The following is a 15,370-nucleotide window of genomic DNA, read 5'->3' on the forward strand; positions in this document are numbered from 1 at the left end:
AGTGAACAAGTAAAGGCCCTTCATGGCATCATGTCAACAAGACACAACATCAAAACTGCAGTATTTTATATTTCCAGAATATATAGATGTTTGGTCAGTCTGCTGGTTGCACCATTACTGTGGGAGCAGAAAAAAAAGAAAAGAAAAGAAAAGAAAACCGGACTTGTAGCCGTAATGGTTGAAGCGTCTACTCTGAGTCTGGGGAGGTTATTGGTTCGAACTTCGGCAGAGTTAGAAAAGATTTTTCAAAATGGTATGAGCCTTGTTTTATGGCTTACACACATGCAAGCATGAAAACGGCCATAAGAAGATGATGAAGACGAAGACGAAGAGCTGTTTCCTTGCTTGATGCTCAACATTTAAAATGGACATAGCAGGGACAAAACCAGAAGTTGGCAATACGAGCACAGGCTTTAACAGGCCTAATTGCCTCCTCCTATGTTGCATTTCCTTTCAAAGGAAATATATATATATATATAATATATATATATATATATATACATTACCAAATTTGAATGTGCTACTTTCACAATACATTTTAAACAAAGACAAAATGGAAAAAAATAAACAAAATGCCAGTGATCAGATCGAGTAATTATGATTTTTGAAACTCCATAAGTGTTTAACTCGAAAAATAAAACTTAATAAAAATAAAAAATAAGATAAAAATTAACCTCCCAATGTGTTCAATGGAAAACCGACAACCGCAATACAACAGATCTGCATGCACAGCAGCTTCACCTGACAGACGTGACTCCGTTGGCGATCTGATTCTCGTAGAAGGAACGACCTTTGCTTTGTACCACATCCACTTGGCCACCCAGGTCGGCTGCGACTACACCCGCATGCACAGCCGCCTTGCACAGGGGCGACGACTACAAGGAGGGACAGCAGGAGAAAGATATACCATCAGAGATGGGGAATCCCCCGCCATTGAAATCAGATAAGCGGTTTTCCATTTATTACAAAAAAAACATTTTTTTCAAGATGGCTGCCCCAATCGGCCATCTTGGATCCAGCCACGCCCAAAATCAATAGGGTTCTTCCTTTTCAGGTGGTACATGTGTGACCCAAATTTCAAATCGATATGGCGAACAGTTTATGAGTTATCGCACTCACAGCTATAAATGTTGACGCCCGGACAGCCAGCCGGACGGACGACCCAGGTGACAACAATATCCCCCTTCTGCCATGCGGCGGGGGTTAAAAACAAGAATTAAAAAAAAAGTGGTGCTGACTCAGCAAATACTCCCATAATGCATCTACCATTATTGCCCACCCCAAAATATCCCTACTCTAATGGTTTTTACTCACTGCCTGATTAAAAACAGAAACTTGTACACTCAACAGCATCAGCTCTTGTCTGACATGCCATTCCACAAATTTTATCCAAAAAATAATAAATATATATATATATATATATATATATATATATATATATATATATATATATATATATATATATATATATATATATATATATATATATATTGGGGCTCATGGAAGAGCGAGGCGACAGACAGAGAAAAGGACAATACACCAGCAGTGGGGCAGCGGACTAACAGCCCCAGCAGCAACAAGAAGTGAAATGAACAAAGCGGAAAAGAGCAAGGGGAGGAAAGACTGCAACAGACCCGAACTATGCCCACAGAGCACAATACCTGGATAAGCAGGTACGAACCCAGCAGAAAAAACACAAGTGAAGGCATTTGAGATGTACAAACACATTACATCAAAAGATTTACCCCAACAATTGAACGAGACAATTCTGGCACAGGTATCCTCAGCTTTTGAAGACGGCCTTTTGGAGTGGAGAAGGTGGCGTCTGGCCGTTAAGGAACCCAGAACCGGTGGAACCTTGATCAAAGTAACAGCGATGGCTTGCAATGCAAGACGTCTGTACTTACACCTCCGCAATGCTCATCTGATCCATATATTATTGAGCAAGTTGCATATCCGACCATGAATGGGAGAGTTTATTTTAAAATGATGATGGGCCTCTAATTTCACAGCACATGCACTGTATGCCCTTTGTCTCGTGATCAACAAGGTATTAAAGCAAAGCCGTTTGGACAACGATATGTGGAACTCACATCACGGTAGCCAGTTGGGATGCTACCAGACACAACTCCAAAGTCAGTCAGGCAGCCGGCAGGGCAGAACTTACTGTGAACAAAACAAGGCAGATCAGGGGCCAGCATGGCATAGGTGTGGGATGTCATAGATATAGTAGTCTTACAAATAAATAAATAAAAACTCGTCCGTTCGCAGCAAATCGGTATCAAAACCCGACACAAACACAAGTATCCCCACATTCTCATGTCATTCAAACTCACAACCGCACATCGATATTAAATGGTTCACCCGTTTGCGAGTAGGATATCTCAAAAAGTTGTAGAGAGAGAGATCGAGAGATCGAGAGATCGAGAGATCGAGAGATCGAGAGAGAGACAGGTCGAGAGATCGAGAGAGAGACAGGTCGAGAGATCGAGAGAGAGACAGATCGAGAGATCGAGAGAGAGACAGATCGAGAGATCGAGAGAGAGACAGATCGAGAGATCGAGAGAGAGACAGATCGAGAGATCGAGAGAGAGACAGATCGAGAGATCGAGAGAGAGACAGATCGAGAGATCGAGAGAGAGACAGATCGAGAGATCGAGAGAGAGACAGATCGAGAGATCGAGAGAGAGACAGATCGAGAGATCGAGAGAGAGACAGATCGAGAGATCGAGAGAGAGACAGATCGAGAGAGAGACAGATCGAGAGATCGAGAGAGAGACAGATCGAGAGATCGAGAGAGAGACAGATCGAGAGATCGAGAGATCGAGAGACAGATCGAGAGAGACAGATCGAGAGATCGAGAGAGAGACAGATCGAGAGAGAGATCGAGAGACAGATCGAGAGAGACAGATCGAGAGATCGAGAGAGAGACAGATCGAGAGAGAGATCGAGAGACAGATCGAGAGAGAGACAGATCGAGAGATCGAGAGAGAGACAGATCGAGAGAGAGATCGAGAGACAGATCGAGAGAGAGACAGATCGAGAGATCGAGAGAGAGACAGATCGAGAGAGAGATCGAGAGACAGATCGAGAGAGAGACAGATCGAGAGATCGAGAGATCGAGAGAGAGATCGAGAGACAGATCGAGAGATCGAGAGATCGAGAGATCGAGAGATCGAGAGAGAGATCGAGAGATCGAGAGATCGAGAGAGAGACAGATCGAGAGATCGAGAGATCGAGAGATCGAGAGATCGAGAGATCGAGAGATCGAGAGATCGAGAGATCGAGAGAGAGATCGAGAGATCGAGAGAGAGACAGATCGAGAGATCGAGAGATCGAGAGAGAGACAGATCGAGAGATCGAGAGATCGAGAGAGAGACAGATCGAGAGATCGAGAGATCGAGAGAGAGACAGATCGAGAGATCGAGAGATCGAGAGAGAGACAGATCGAGAGACAGATCGAGAGATCGAGAGACAGATCGAGAGATCGAGAGATCGAGAGACAGATCGAGAGACAGATCGAGAGATCGAGAGATCGAGAGACAGATCGAGAGATCGAGAGATCGAGAGATCGAGAGATCGAGAGATCGAGAGACAGATCGAGAGATCGAGAGATCGAGAGATCGAGAGACAGATCGAGAGAGAGATCGAGAGACAGATCGAGAGACAGATCGAGAGAGAGATCGAGAGACAGATCGAGAGACAGATCGAGAGATCGAGAGAGAGATCGAGAGATCGAGAGACAGATCGAGAGACAGATCGAGAGATCGAGAGACAGATCGAGAGATCGAGAGACAGATCGAGAGATCGAGAGACAGATCGAGAGATCGAGAGACAGATCGAGAGATCGAGAGACAGATCGAGAGATCGAGAGACAGATCGAGAGATCGAGAGACAGATCGAGAGATCGAGAGACAGATCGAGAGATCGAGAGACAGATCGAGAGATCGAGAGACAGATCGAGAGATCGAGAGACAGACAGATAGAGAGACAGACAGATCGAGAGACAGACAGATCGAGAGACAGACAGATCGAGAGACAGACAGATCGAGAGACAGACAGATCGAGAGACAGACAGATCGAGAGACAGACAGATCGAGAGACAGACAGATCGAGAGACAGACAGATCGAGAGACAGACAGATCGAGAGACAGACAGATCGAGAGACAGACAGATCGAGAGACAGACAGATCGAGAGACAGACAGATCGAGAGACAGACAGATCGAGAGACAGACAGATCGAGAGACAGACAGATCGAGAGACAGACAGATCGAGAGACAGATCGAGAGACAGATCGAGAGACAGATCGAGAGACAGATCGAGAGACAGATCGAGAGACAGATCGAGAGATCCAGAGACAGATCGAGATCGAGAGAGAGAGATCGAGATCGAGAGATCGAGAGATCGAGAGAGAGAGAGAGAAAGAGAGATCGAGAAAGAGCGAAAGAGAGATCGAGAGACAGATCGAGAGATAGAGACAGATCGAGAGAGATCGAGATCGAGAGAGATCGAGATCGAGAGAGATCGAGATCGAGAGAGAGAGATCGAGAGAGATCGAGATCGAGAGAGATCGAGATCGAGATCGAGAGATCGAGATCGAGAGAGATCGAGATCGAGAGAGATCGAGAGAGATCGAGATCGAGATCGAGAGAGATCGAGATCGAGATCGAGAGAGAGATCGAGATCGAGATCGAGAGAGATCGAGATCGAGAGAGATCGAGATCGAGAGAGATCGAGATCGAGAGAGATCGAGATCGAGAGAGATCGAGATCGAGAGAGATCGAGATCGAGAGAGATCGAGATCGAGAGAGATCGAGATCGAGAGAGATCGAGATCGAGAGATCGAGACAGAGAGAGACAGATCGAGACCGAGACAGATCGAGACCGAGACAGATCGAGACCGAGACAGATCGAGACAGAGACAGATCGAGACAGAGACAGATCGAGACCGAGACAGATCGAGACCGAGACAGATCGAGACCGAGACAGATCGAGACCGAGACAGATCGAGACCGAGACAGATCGAGACCGAGACAGATCGAGACCGAGACAGATCGAGACCGAGACAGATCGAGACCGAGACAGATCGAGACCGAGACAGATCGAGACCGAGACAGATCGAGACCGAGACAGATCGAGACCGAGACAGATCGAGACCGAGACAGATCGAGATCGAGACAGATCGAGATCGAGACAGATCGAGATCGAGACAGATCGAGATCGAGACAGATCGAGATCGAGATCGAGACAGAGAGAGACAGATCGAGATCGAGACAGAGAGAGACAGATCGAGATCGAGACAGAGAGAGACAGATCGAGATCGAGACAGAGAGAGACAGATCGAGATCGAGACAGAGAGAGACAGTTCGAGATCGAGACAGAGAGAGACAGATCGAGATCGAGACAGAGAGAGACAGATAGAGATCGAGACAGAGAGAGACAGATAGAGATCGAGACAGAGAGAGACAGATCGAGATCGAGACAGAGAGAGACAGATCGAGATCGAGACAGAGAGAGACAGATCGAGATCGAGACAGAGAGAGACAGATCGAGATCGAGACAGAGAGAGACAGATCGAGATCGAGACAGAGAGAGACAGATCGAGATCGAGACAGAGAGAGACAGATCGAGATCGAGACAGAGAGAGACAGATCGAGATCGAGACAGAGAGAGACAGATCGAGATCGAGACAGAGAGAGACAGATCGAGATCGAGACAGAGAGAGACAGATCGAGATCGAGACAGAGAGAGACAGATCGAGATCGAGACAGAGAGAGACAGATCGAGATCGAGACAGAGAGAGACAGATCGAGATCGAGACAGAGAGAGACAGATCGAGATCGAGACAGAGAGAGACAGATCGAGATCGAGACAGAGAGAGACAGATCGAGATCGAGACAGAGAGAGACAGATCGAGATCGAGACAGAGAGAGACAGATCGAGATCGAGACAGAGAGAGACAGATCGAGATCGAGACAGAGAGAGACAGATCGAGATCGAGACACAGAGACAGATCGAGATCGAGACACAGAGACAGATCGAGATCGAGACAGAGAGAGACAGATCGAGATCGAGACACAGAGACAGATCGAGATCGAGACACAGAGACAGATCGAGATCGAGACACAGAGACAGAGAGATCGAGATCGAGACACAGAGACAGAGAGATCGAGACACAGAGACAGAGAGATCGAGACACAGAGACAGAGAGATCAAGACACAGACACAGAGAGATCGAGACACAGAGACAGAGAGATCGAGACAGAGAGATCGAGACAGAGAGACACAGAGACACAGAGACACAGAGACACAGAGACACAGAGAGACAGAGAGACAGAGAGACAGAGAGACAGAGAGACAGAGAGACAGAGAGACAGAGAGACAGAGAGACAGAGAGAGAGAGACAAGAACCAACTGATTCTTCACCATTTGAGAGATACGGCCGAAAAACGATGTACAGCAAGATATCTCAAACAGTTATGGATGGATTCGGACGAAACTTGTTGGATCAGTTGGGAGGATGACAATAATAAGCCAATTGGATTTTAGTTCAAGTCTCGATCCAGATCCACCCTCCATCAATGGGATACAAAACGTAAACTGTTCGGCCTGGCAGAGGTATAGGCTCTACCAAGTGTCGTTCTGGTTTTCTTTGTAAACAGTAGCGTCAGTGGACCTGTGATCGGACAGAGCCAGCAGGGTGCACAAAAGCCCAATATTATTTGGAGCTAACAAAATGGGCTCAGTCAGGTTAAATTTCTATTTTTTGTGTCATCTCGAGAACAAATGCCTTCCGTTGTACTGACACCACGATCTGCACACATCAGGTGATCTGCCGGGCACTCAGTCTCTATAATTCGAATTATATAACAAGCTGAATACTGTTACGCTTGAGGGGGGTATGCATTCAAAGGGTAATTAGGATGTTTAATTAGGTATGCCATGCTGTTCGAGTTTACCAGGATCTCGATGTAATAAGTAGCAATTCAGTGGTGATAAGTTGTCTAGTAAATGTCCATTTCTTCAAGGGGGAAATGATAATTGTCACGTAATTAGATAGGGATACGGGATAGGATAAGTGTGTCTGCGTAAACCCCTTTTAGTATTCCCTGGAGGCTTGCCGTGACGTCACAGGACAGTGCTGCGGATGGCTCCGCCCCGTGATCACGATTGGCGGAAGGCGACGGCGGTGGGCCAATAAAACGGCTCGATTGGAAGTGACGAGGACTCGAGGATAAAAAGGCTCTGTTCGGGAAAAAGGGAAGAGGAAGAAGATCGGGACAGAAAAACTGTTCTGGTGGAGGCTGTTGTGCTGGGAGTGTGCGGTGTTGTTGCGCTGATTCGATCCTGTTTTTCATCGTGTCTCGAGGCCTTCCTGTGCCTCGTGCCTCACCTTGGTTGGCTCTGGGGTTCTGCTGGCTCGGAGTACGGGGTCGAACGGCGGGCGGACCTGCCTCCCTCTCCTGCTCGCAAATTGGCGCCAGAACTGGTTCCCTGGCGGCTGTGAGCGGACTTGGGCCAGGACCAGGAGGTCGACAGCACCACGGTGTCTCCTGCCCCTGACGAGCGCAACGCCAGCTCATCCGACGCCAATCCAGGGACTGTTGCGTCCACACCACGGGCCAGCTACGTGTGTGTGTGTGTGTGTGTGTGTGTGTGTGTGTGTGTGTGTGTGTGTGTGTGTGTGTGTGTGTGTGTGTGTGTGTGTGTACCTGGCGCCTTCGAGGGTTTGAGATTGGTATATCCATTGGAATTGTTTGTGTTTTGCCCACGCCCGAACCCACACCACTATCCCGTCGAATCGCCCCGGATCCCTCTTCTTGCCGAGTCTTGTTATTTCTGGTTAGAGAAAATAAACGTTATCAACTCAATGAAAAGCGACTCGTGTCACCTTCCTCGCCCCGTTTGCGGTAGAGCGATTAGAACCGCCATCTTTGGGTTATAAATAAATAAACCGCCTCCATCGTTTTGGCTCATTCTACGTTGGCGGGACTGTTCAAGTCCCGTGAACGTCACATTGGTGTCAGGGTGTTGGATGTTCGAACACCTCTAAATTATATTTGGTATCGGGAGAATATACCAAGATTAAAATCTCGCCACGAATTGGAATATAAAATTACTACAGAAAAGCGCGCGAGCGCGGGAAAATTTTGGCGGGATTTTTCAAATTAAAATTAATTGGCGGCAAACAGGACTTCTGCACCATGGCGGATGTGCAGATGTTTGAGGAGGAAGGCCACGTGTCTGGCAGCGAGTCGGGGGAAGAAGGGAGAGACGGGGGTAGGGTTGGAACCTCCCCCATTCCGAGCGTGGACCGTGTTTCATCGCCCGTAACGGAGCCGGCAGCGCCGGAAACCGGCACGATGACGATCTGGACAATGTTGGAACGTTTAATGAGTGCAATTACAGCACAGGGGGAAAAAATGACGGCACAGGGGGCACAAATGGAAAATCAATTCGTGACACAGAGGGCAGAAATGACGGCACAAATGGAAAATCAATTCGTGACACAGAGGGCAGAAATGACGGCACAGGGGGCAGAAATGACGGATCAATTGGGGGTAATGGGGCAACAGTTGGGTGCATGGATTGATTGAATGAGGGATGAATTGGGGGAAAAGATGGAGAAAATGAAAACTGAGATGCAGGAGTGTGTGGATGTTAAATTGGGAGAAATACAAAGTAAATTCGAGGATAGATTGGAGGAAACAAAGGTAGAAATTACATTGGAGGGGGAAAATATACGGAAAAAAATTGGTAGATAAAATTGATGCAACGAACATTCGGGTTGATAAAGTGGATGAAAGCCTGGAACGTCATCGTGCCTCTGTGGATGCTCGGATGCAGCTGCAAGTAGAAGAGTGGGGAGAGCTGAGGAAGCAAGGGATGAATTTGGCGGAGGAGGTAAAAGGATTGGAGGCTCGTTTGGACGAATAAGATAAAATTATGAGCCAAGATGAAGTCTTGGATAAAGGCCTGGTAGAGCCGTCTTTTGTAAGTAGAGTGTCCGGGTTGGTTGAGGAGCAGCTACAAACTCGCGACGGAGCCTTGGAGGAGGTTGTGCGGGCCCAGAAGATCCTGCGGGAAGAGGTGAATCGGTCCATTCAACGTTTGGAACAGGAGGCAAAATTGACCCATGAGACCCTCACCACAAAACATCTTTGGCCACAGTGGGCTCCGAAATTGGATACACAGCCACAAGGGTGTTTGATCCTTGGGCTGGATTCGGACAAGGGAGAAACTGAGAAGCGGGCCACTGTAAAAGTGATCCCCCTGGTAAATTTTGACGGGTCAGGGAGCCTTGAAGCTTTTCTGACGCAATTTGAGTGTATTTCCCGACTAAACGGGTGGAATGAGCGGGAACGTACAGGGAATTTGGTGGCAACGTTGCGGGGACCAGCCGCAGATGTGTTAAACGTGATCGCAGAGGGGATGTTGACCAGCTCCCACATTTGCGAGGCGTTGAGCCGTCGGTTTGGGTTCGTAGCGAACTGTAATCTGGTGCGGGCCCAGCAACAGCACCGCAGATTAAAGCCGGGTGAGACACTGCAGGAGCTGGCACAGGACATTTACCAATCAGTTAGGATTGCGTATCGGGACCTAACAGTGGAGGCATGGGACAGACTGGCAATAGAGAAATTTTTAGCTGCTCTTCCTGACCCTGACGTCCGAGCGCTAGTGGAGCTACAGGATCCACCCACCGTGCACCGAGCGGCCGAGTGCGCGGCCAGGCTGGCCTCGTGGAGTCGGCCGGGTCGGGTGCCCGAGAGGCCATCGGTGACGATCCGACAGGCGGAGATTCGGGATCAGGGAGGGGGGCTGGGGGAAATTGGCAATACCCAAATGCTCCAGAGTATGAATCCTCCTGCTGAACCGCCAGGTCTATCCGAGGTGCCCTTACATTGGTCGAGTCCGGAAATCACTGTCGGAGGTCAGGGAGACTAGATCGAGCTGAGCATATAGGGCCATGCTCGGCTGGTGAGATTGTGGCGAAGTGCCTCCTTTGGTGGAAAAAAATGAATTGTGGGAAAATTGGCATTGGTTTGTAAGTTCTGCTGGGTTTTCGAGTGACAATAGGGACAGTGGGTAATTGGTAACAAAGCGGGCACGAGTGGCTGTCCAATGGCTGGTGCGTGGATCGGGTGAGAAGTGCTGTGTGAGTTGTTTCAAGTTAAGAAGTGAAATGTATGGTGCACACGTTGATTTTTTATTGGACATGGTGTGGTAACAGGGAAGGTCATGGTCGGCGAAGTGTTAGAAATGCAGGTGTCACATGTAAGGCCGATGGGGTGGGGGAGTCATGTGGGTTTTGTGGGTGGGGATGATGTGCTTGTCTGCAGGGATTGCTGAGGCTCACGGTGAGCGGGAATTGCGACCCCCTTCAAGGAGATTCACCCCTGGTGGCTAATGGTGACAGTGTCTGGAGGCAACTGGGAGAGGGTCTGGTTGGGCAACCAAGGCAGGTAGGACCTTGGCGACCCAGGAAGGCCAGAGGAGCCAGTGAGACCCCTTCCAGTGTGTTGTATGGGATTAGAGCTGATGGCTACCAGGGGGGGGTGGGAATCAAAGGGAGCGGGGCGGAGAAACGTCTGGGTTGGACTAAAGCTTACCTGTGGGCATGGTTGCACCTGAGATGCCCCCATCATCTTGTGGTAACCCACCCCACGGCCATGACGGGGTTCAGCCTGCATCATTAAAATGGGGACCATGACCTAGAAATGTGATGATGACCATGGTGTGAGTGTTGTGAAGATGTGCGAGTCCCACTCGATCCCGCACAACTCGACATGTGCAGCAAGGGCATGATGTCCGCATAATTTTGGGGTCAAGCAAATTTGAAAATTGGCTCCCCAGGTAACGCTGGGTCTATTAGCATCCACTGGGGGACGCGGTCAAGTGTAAATACCCCATGAATAGTGTCGTTAAGGCTTAGAGTAGGAATGTAAAGTATAAGTGTTGTGTTTTTGTGGAACCTTTTGTTTCCCCTCCCCAGATCACTGGAAGAGTGTTGGACAAGAGCGATGATCCAGAGGATGGAGTGCAACTTCGCTCAGTGCGCTCATGTGATAAAATAAAAATAAAAAAATAAAAAAATGAATGATTGTTTAGGCGAGGATAAGGCCATAAGGGGGTAGTACATTAAGCAGGATAGGTAAGTTAGCTGCGGCTCGCTGCCCATTGCCCCTCCTACTTTATTTCGTTAGGTTAATTAGGTGTGAGTCAGTAAGTGTTAAGGCTGGTACGGTAGCGCCTGCGATATACCTTGCAGGAGCTGCGGTACCAGAGGAGGGGGCAGTGTTACGTTTGAGGAGGGGTATGCATTCAAAGGGTAATTAGGATGTTTAATTAGGTATGCCATGCTGTTCGAGTTTACCAGGATCTCGATGTAATAAGTAGCAATTCAGTGGTGATAAGTTGTCTAGTAAATGTCCATTTCTTCAAGGGGGAAATGATAATTGTCACGTAATTAGATAGGGATACGGGATAGGGTAAGTGTGTCTGCGTAAACCCCTTTTAGTATTCCCTGGAGGCTTGCCGTGACGTCACAGGACAGTGCTGCGGATGGCTCCGCCCCGTGATCACGATTGGCAGAAGGCGACGGCGGTGGGCCAATAAAATGGCTCGATTGGAAGTGACGAGGACTCGAGGATAAAAAGGCTCTGTTCGGGAAAAACGGAAGAAGAAGAAGATCGGGACAGAAAAACTGTTCTGGTGGAGGCTGTTGTGCTGGGAGTGAGCGGTGTTGTTGCGCCGATTCGATCCTGTTTTTCATCGTGTCTCGAGGCCTTCCTGTGCCTCGTGCCTCACCTTGGTTGGCTCTGGGGTTCTGCTGGCTTGGAGTACGCGGTCGAACGGCGGGCGGACCTGCCTCCCTCTCCTGCTCGCAACTTGGCGCCAGAACTGGTTCCCTGGCGGCTGTGAGCGGACTTGGGCCAGGACCAGGAGGTCGACAGCACCACGGTGTCTCCTGCCCCTGACGAGCGCAACGCCAGCTGGTCCGACGCCAATCCAGGGACTGTTGCGTCCACACCACGGGCCAGCTACGTGTGTGTGTGTGTGTGTGTGTGTGTGTGTGTGTGTGTGTGTGTGTGTGTGTGTGTGTGTGTGTGTGTGTGTGTGTGTGTGTGTGTGTGTGTGTGTGTGTGTGTGTGTACCTGGCGCCTTCGAGGGTTTGAGATTGGTATATCCATTGGAATTGTTTGTGTTTTGCCCACGCCCGAACCCACACCACCATCCCGTCGAATCGCCCCGGATCCCTCTTCTTGCCGAGTCTTGTTATTTCTGGTTAGAGAAAATAAACGTTATCAACTCAGTGAAAAGCGACTCGTGCCACCTTCCTCGTCCCGTTTGCGGTAGAGCGATTAGAACCGCCATCTTTGGGTTATAAATAAATAAACCGCCTCCATCGTTTCGGCTCATTCTACGTTGGCGGGACTGTTCAAGTCCCGTGGACGTCACAATACCAGGAATGACCCCCGACATTGAATGAAAGCTGATTACCAAATGATGTTGATACTTGGGCAGCCGATTACCAGACAATATTAAAAAATAAGAATGAATACCATGAATGATTGGGTGTAAAATAAAAGTCGATTACTATATGTTGATGATACTTGCGCAGCCGATTACCAGAAAATACAGGCTGAATACCATGAATGATCGCGAGGTCAAATAAAAGCCGATCACTAAATAATGTTGGTAATACTTATAGCCGATTACCAAACATAATAAGATGGCGACGATGCGCGACCACCACCCCTTGTATGTCATGATGTCGATTTCTTCGATAAAATAAAATAAAGATACAAATTCCAGTTAGCTTGACTACACAATGTAAGGTGGCATTGCAGTTAAAGATGACAGAAACACAAATCTATCCATATCTTAACGAAGACGTGTCCTTTGTGCGTGACTGATTAAATGATGAAGACGGACTGACCACGTGCCTGGGCGTGGCCTAACTCCATGATTGACAGGAGCTCTGAAGCGCTCGAGCTGTGATTGGTTACTGATCTCGTGGACGATCTGATGACCATCGACGTAAATGTGAGGAGGATGAGGAGGAGGAGAAAACAATTTGAAAACCCCTCCTATTGATAGAGTCAAACGTCGGCATAATAAACCTATATTTTTTGATTCCATATTCAAAATTCACAATTTTTATGTCACGTGGTGAATATGGTAACCTGATCACCACAAGTTTGTCAAGCATAGAAATCCTAATGGACACTGAGGGACGAGAGGAACACACACAAATCACCTCGAAGCTGTCTACCCTGGGTTTGAATACCGACCCAGCTTTCAACTGTCATCCTGATATTTCACAGACAGGGTGATTCATCAATGTGTGTGTTGTCCCTCGGACGGACGTGAACCCGGGAGTCCCATTTGCCAGCATTAGTTGTTGGTAGCTAAAGATCCCACAGTGCCCTTCGCAAAGAGTCAACAAGTTATCACCAGCACCCTGAACAAATTACAATTCCCCACTACAAGCTATACAGGGAAAGCCGCATTAGTGGCAGAGCCGAACACCCAACAAGTGAGGACCAAACTGCATCCTGCATACAACAAAAGAAGAAGGTGGCACAAAAGAGGCCAAATGCAGAAAGAGCTGAGGTTTGCACATCACCGAGTCATAATATGTGCTGTCCTGACCGAGGAACAAACCCAAAAACTTGTGCATTTGAAAGTAATAATAATAATAATTTTATTAAACAAAAGGAAATCAAAACTCACCTGAACTCGTGCTCAGTAAAGTTAGCTCCAGTCTCGAGGCAAGTGATCAACTCTGAACAAAGAAGAGGGATCAGACAAAACGGGTCAAAGCCCCACACATGCACATCCGCGACACAAAATCCACCGCACATTTAACATTGCACCTCCTCTCCAGCGCTTCTCCGCATTCCATTGCAATTTACAGATATCTTTCAGTTAACCGGTCAACGTGCTAAAACTTGACATACTGGGGCCATATGTAATGCGACTCTGCTGTGCTGTACGTCAACCTCCACAACTCAAACAATCTAATAAACAAATATTGAGCAGAAAAATAAAAAATAAAATCGAAAAATCAATCACCAACATCTCCCAATTCACTCTAAAAAAAGGACAAGTCTGGAGACGGCGATGGTTCACGAGCAATGTACACGGTTCGCCTTTTTTTATTTTTTGACCTTCGAGGGGGCGCAACGGGCAAGCTGGCGGGAATCGGGAAAAACGTAAAGGATGAAAGTTGTAGTATTCGAGGAGCACTACTTGCATACCAACTTTCATTCAAAACAGTTGAAAACCCTAGGAGCTCGATGCCAAATTTATTGATTTTTTTGACATTTTCCAAGTTCGTGACCTTGTGACGAAAATGAAAAAAAAAATTAAAATCGAGCTCCGTGGGGCTATGCAGGTGCCATTGGGCTAACCAAATACTGAAAACCCCTGCCAGATTCGACAAACCCCCTTGGAGAAGATGTAACTTGAAACCGGCTGCCCCCTAAAAACACGTTTTTTGGGCGTGGCTCTGCACATAATGGGCGCAGCACGCCCATTCTCAGGAAAACACAACTAGATCATGATATAAACCTCCCACCAAAATTTTATCAAGATCAGATCAAAACCCATGGAGCTATGCTCGGGACAGACAGACAGACACACAACAATAACAAATATAGTGGTCACTTACTGACTCGTGAACCAATAAGGGAAACATTTCAGATTTTTCAATGAAGACAAGGATATGATTTTAACCCATTCCTTCTCAGTTTCAAGGAAGTTCCATCCCAATATGCAATAATGATCCCCTTACCATCCCGATGTTCAAAGCTGCTGTACGACAGGAGAAATCCTCGACCCGGGGCCTCCGACCCGCTCTGGAACCGGACCGTCACCTCGTTTCCAGCCGACAGAAAGGTACGCTCACCCTCCTCATCCAACGCTCCGCAAAACGCATCTGCATCACACATCAGGATGTTAATCAAATCAAAACACTTTGTGACGCTACAACTCGACAGCAGCGAGTGGTGCAGTCCGTTAGTGTCGTTTCCTCCTAAAGTCAGCTTGGCTTTGGAAATAAATGACAGACGTGGTTAAAACATCATAAAATTGCGGTTTCCACATCATTTTGAGCGGCACGTACTGACACTGTGTGTTTAAATGTTTCACCACCACAAACTGACAAAATGACATTTCAAAAAAATAAAATTTTAAAGCCGAAGAAATTTCACAGCTAGAATGACGAGAAATTCCAAGGGTGGTTGAGAATCGGAGGAGAGGAAAGTTGAAGATGGAAGAGCGATGGAGTGAAATCAGTGTCAAAAAGGGAGATAAAACCGAAAGAAGAGAGAAGAGGACAAAAAAAAAAATTAAAGCCAATAG

At 47.7% G+C, this 15,370-nt stretch overlaps 1 protein-coding gene across 3 annotated transcripts in view; it reads right to left on the bottom strand.

Moving 5' to 3' along the window:
- Nucleotides 1-15,370, bottom strand: part of LOC147010544 (discoidin, CUB and LCCL domain-containing protein 2-like) — a 34,972-nt gene that overhangs the window by 18,153 nt on the left and 1,449 nt on the right. For all 3 annotated transcript variants that reach the window (XM_085859804.1, XM_085859805.1, XM_085859806.1), the window contains 4 exons: nucleotides 14,802-14,945; nucleotides 13,739-13,790; nucleotides 2,094-2,166; nucleotides 742-875 (listed from right to left, as the gene is read on the bottom strand). In XM_085859804.1, the coding sequence (XP_085715930.1) occupies nucleotides 742-875; nucleotides 2,094-2,166; nucleotides 13,739-13,790; nucleotides 14,802-14,945 (403 nt within the window). The remainder of the gene's footprint in view (nucleotides 1-741; nucleotides 876-2,093; nucleotides 2,167-13,738; nucleotides 13,791-14,801; nucleotides 14,946-15,370) is intronic.

The sequence above is a fragment of the Eptatretus burgeri genome, chromosome 16 (assembly GCF_056783735.1).
Source record: "Eptatretus burgeri isolate ZD-2024b chromosome 16, Ebu_testis_v1, whole genome shotgun sequence".
Taxonomy (NCBI): domain Eukaryota; kingdom Metazoa; phylum Chordata; class Myxini; order Myxiniformes; family Myxinidae; genus Eptatretus; species Eptatretus burgeri.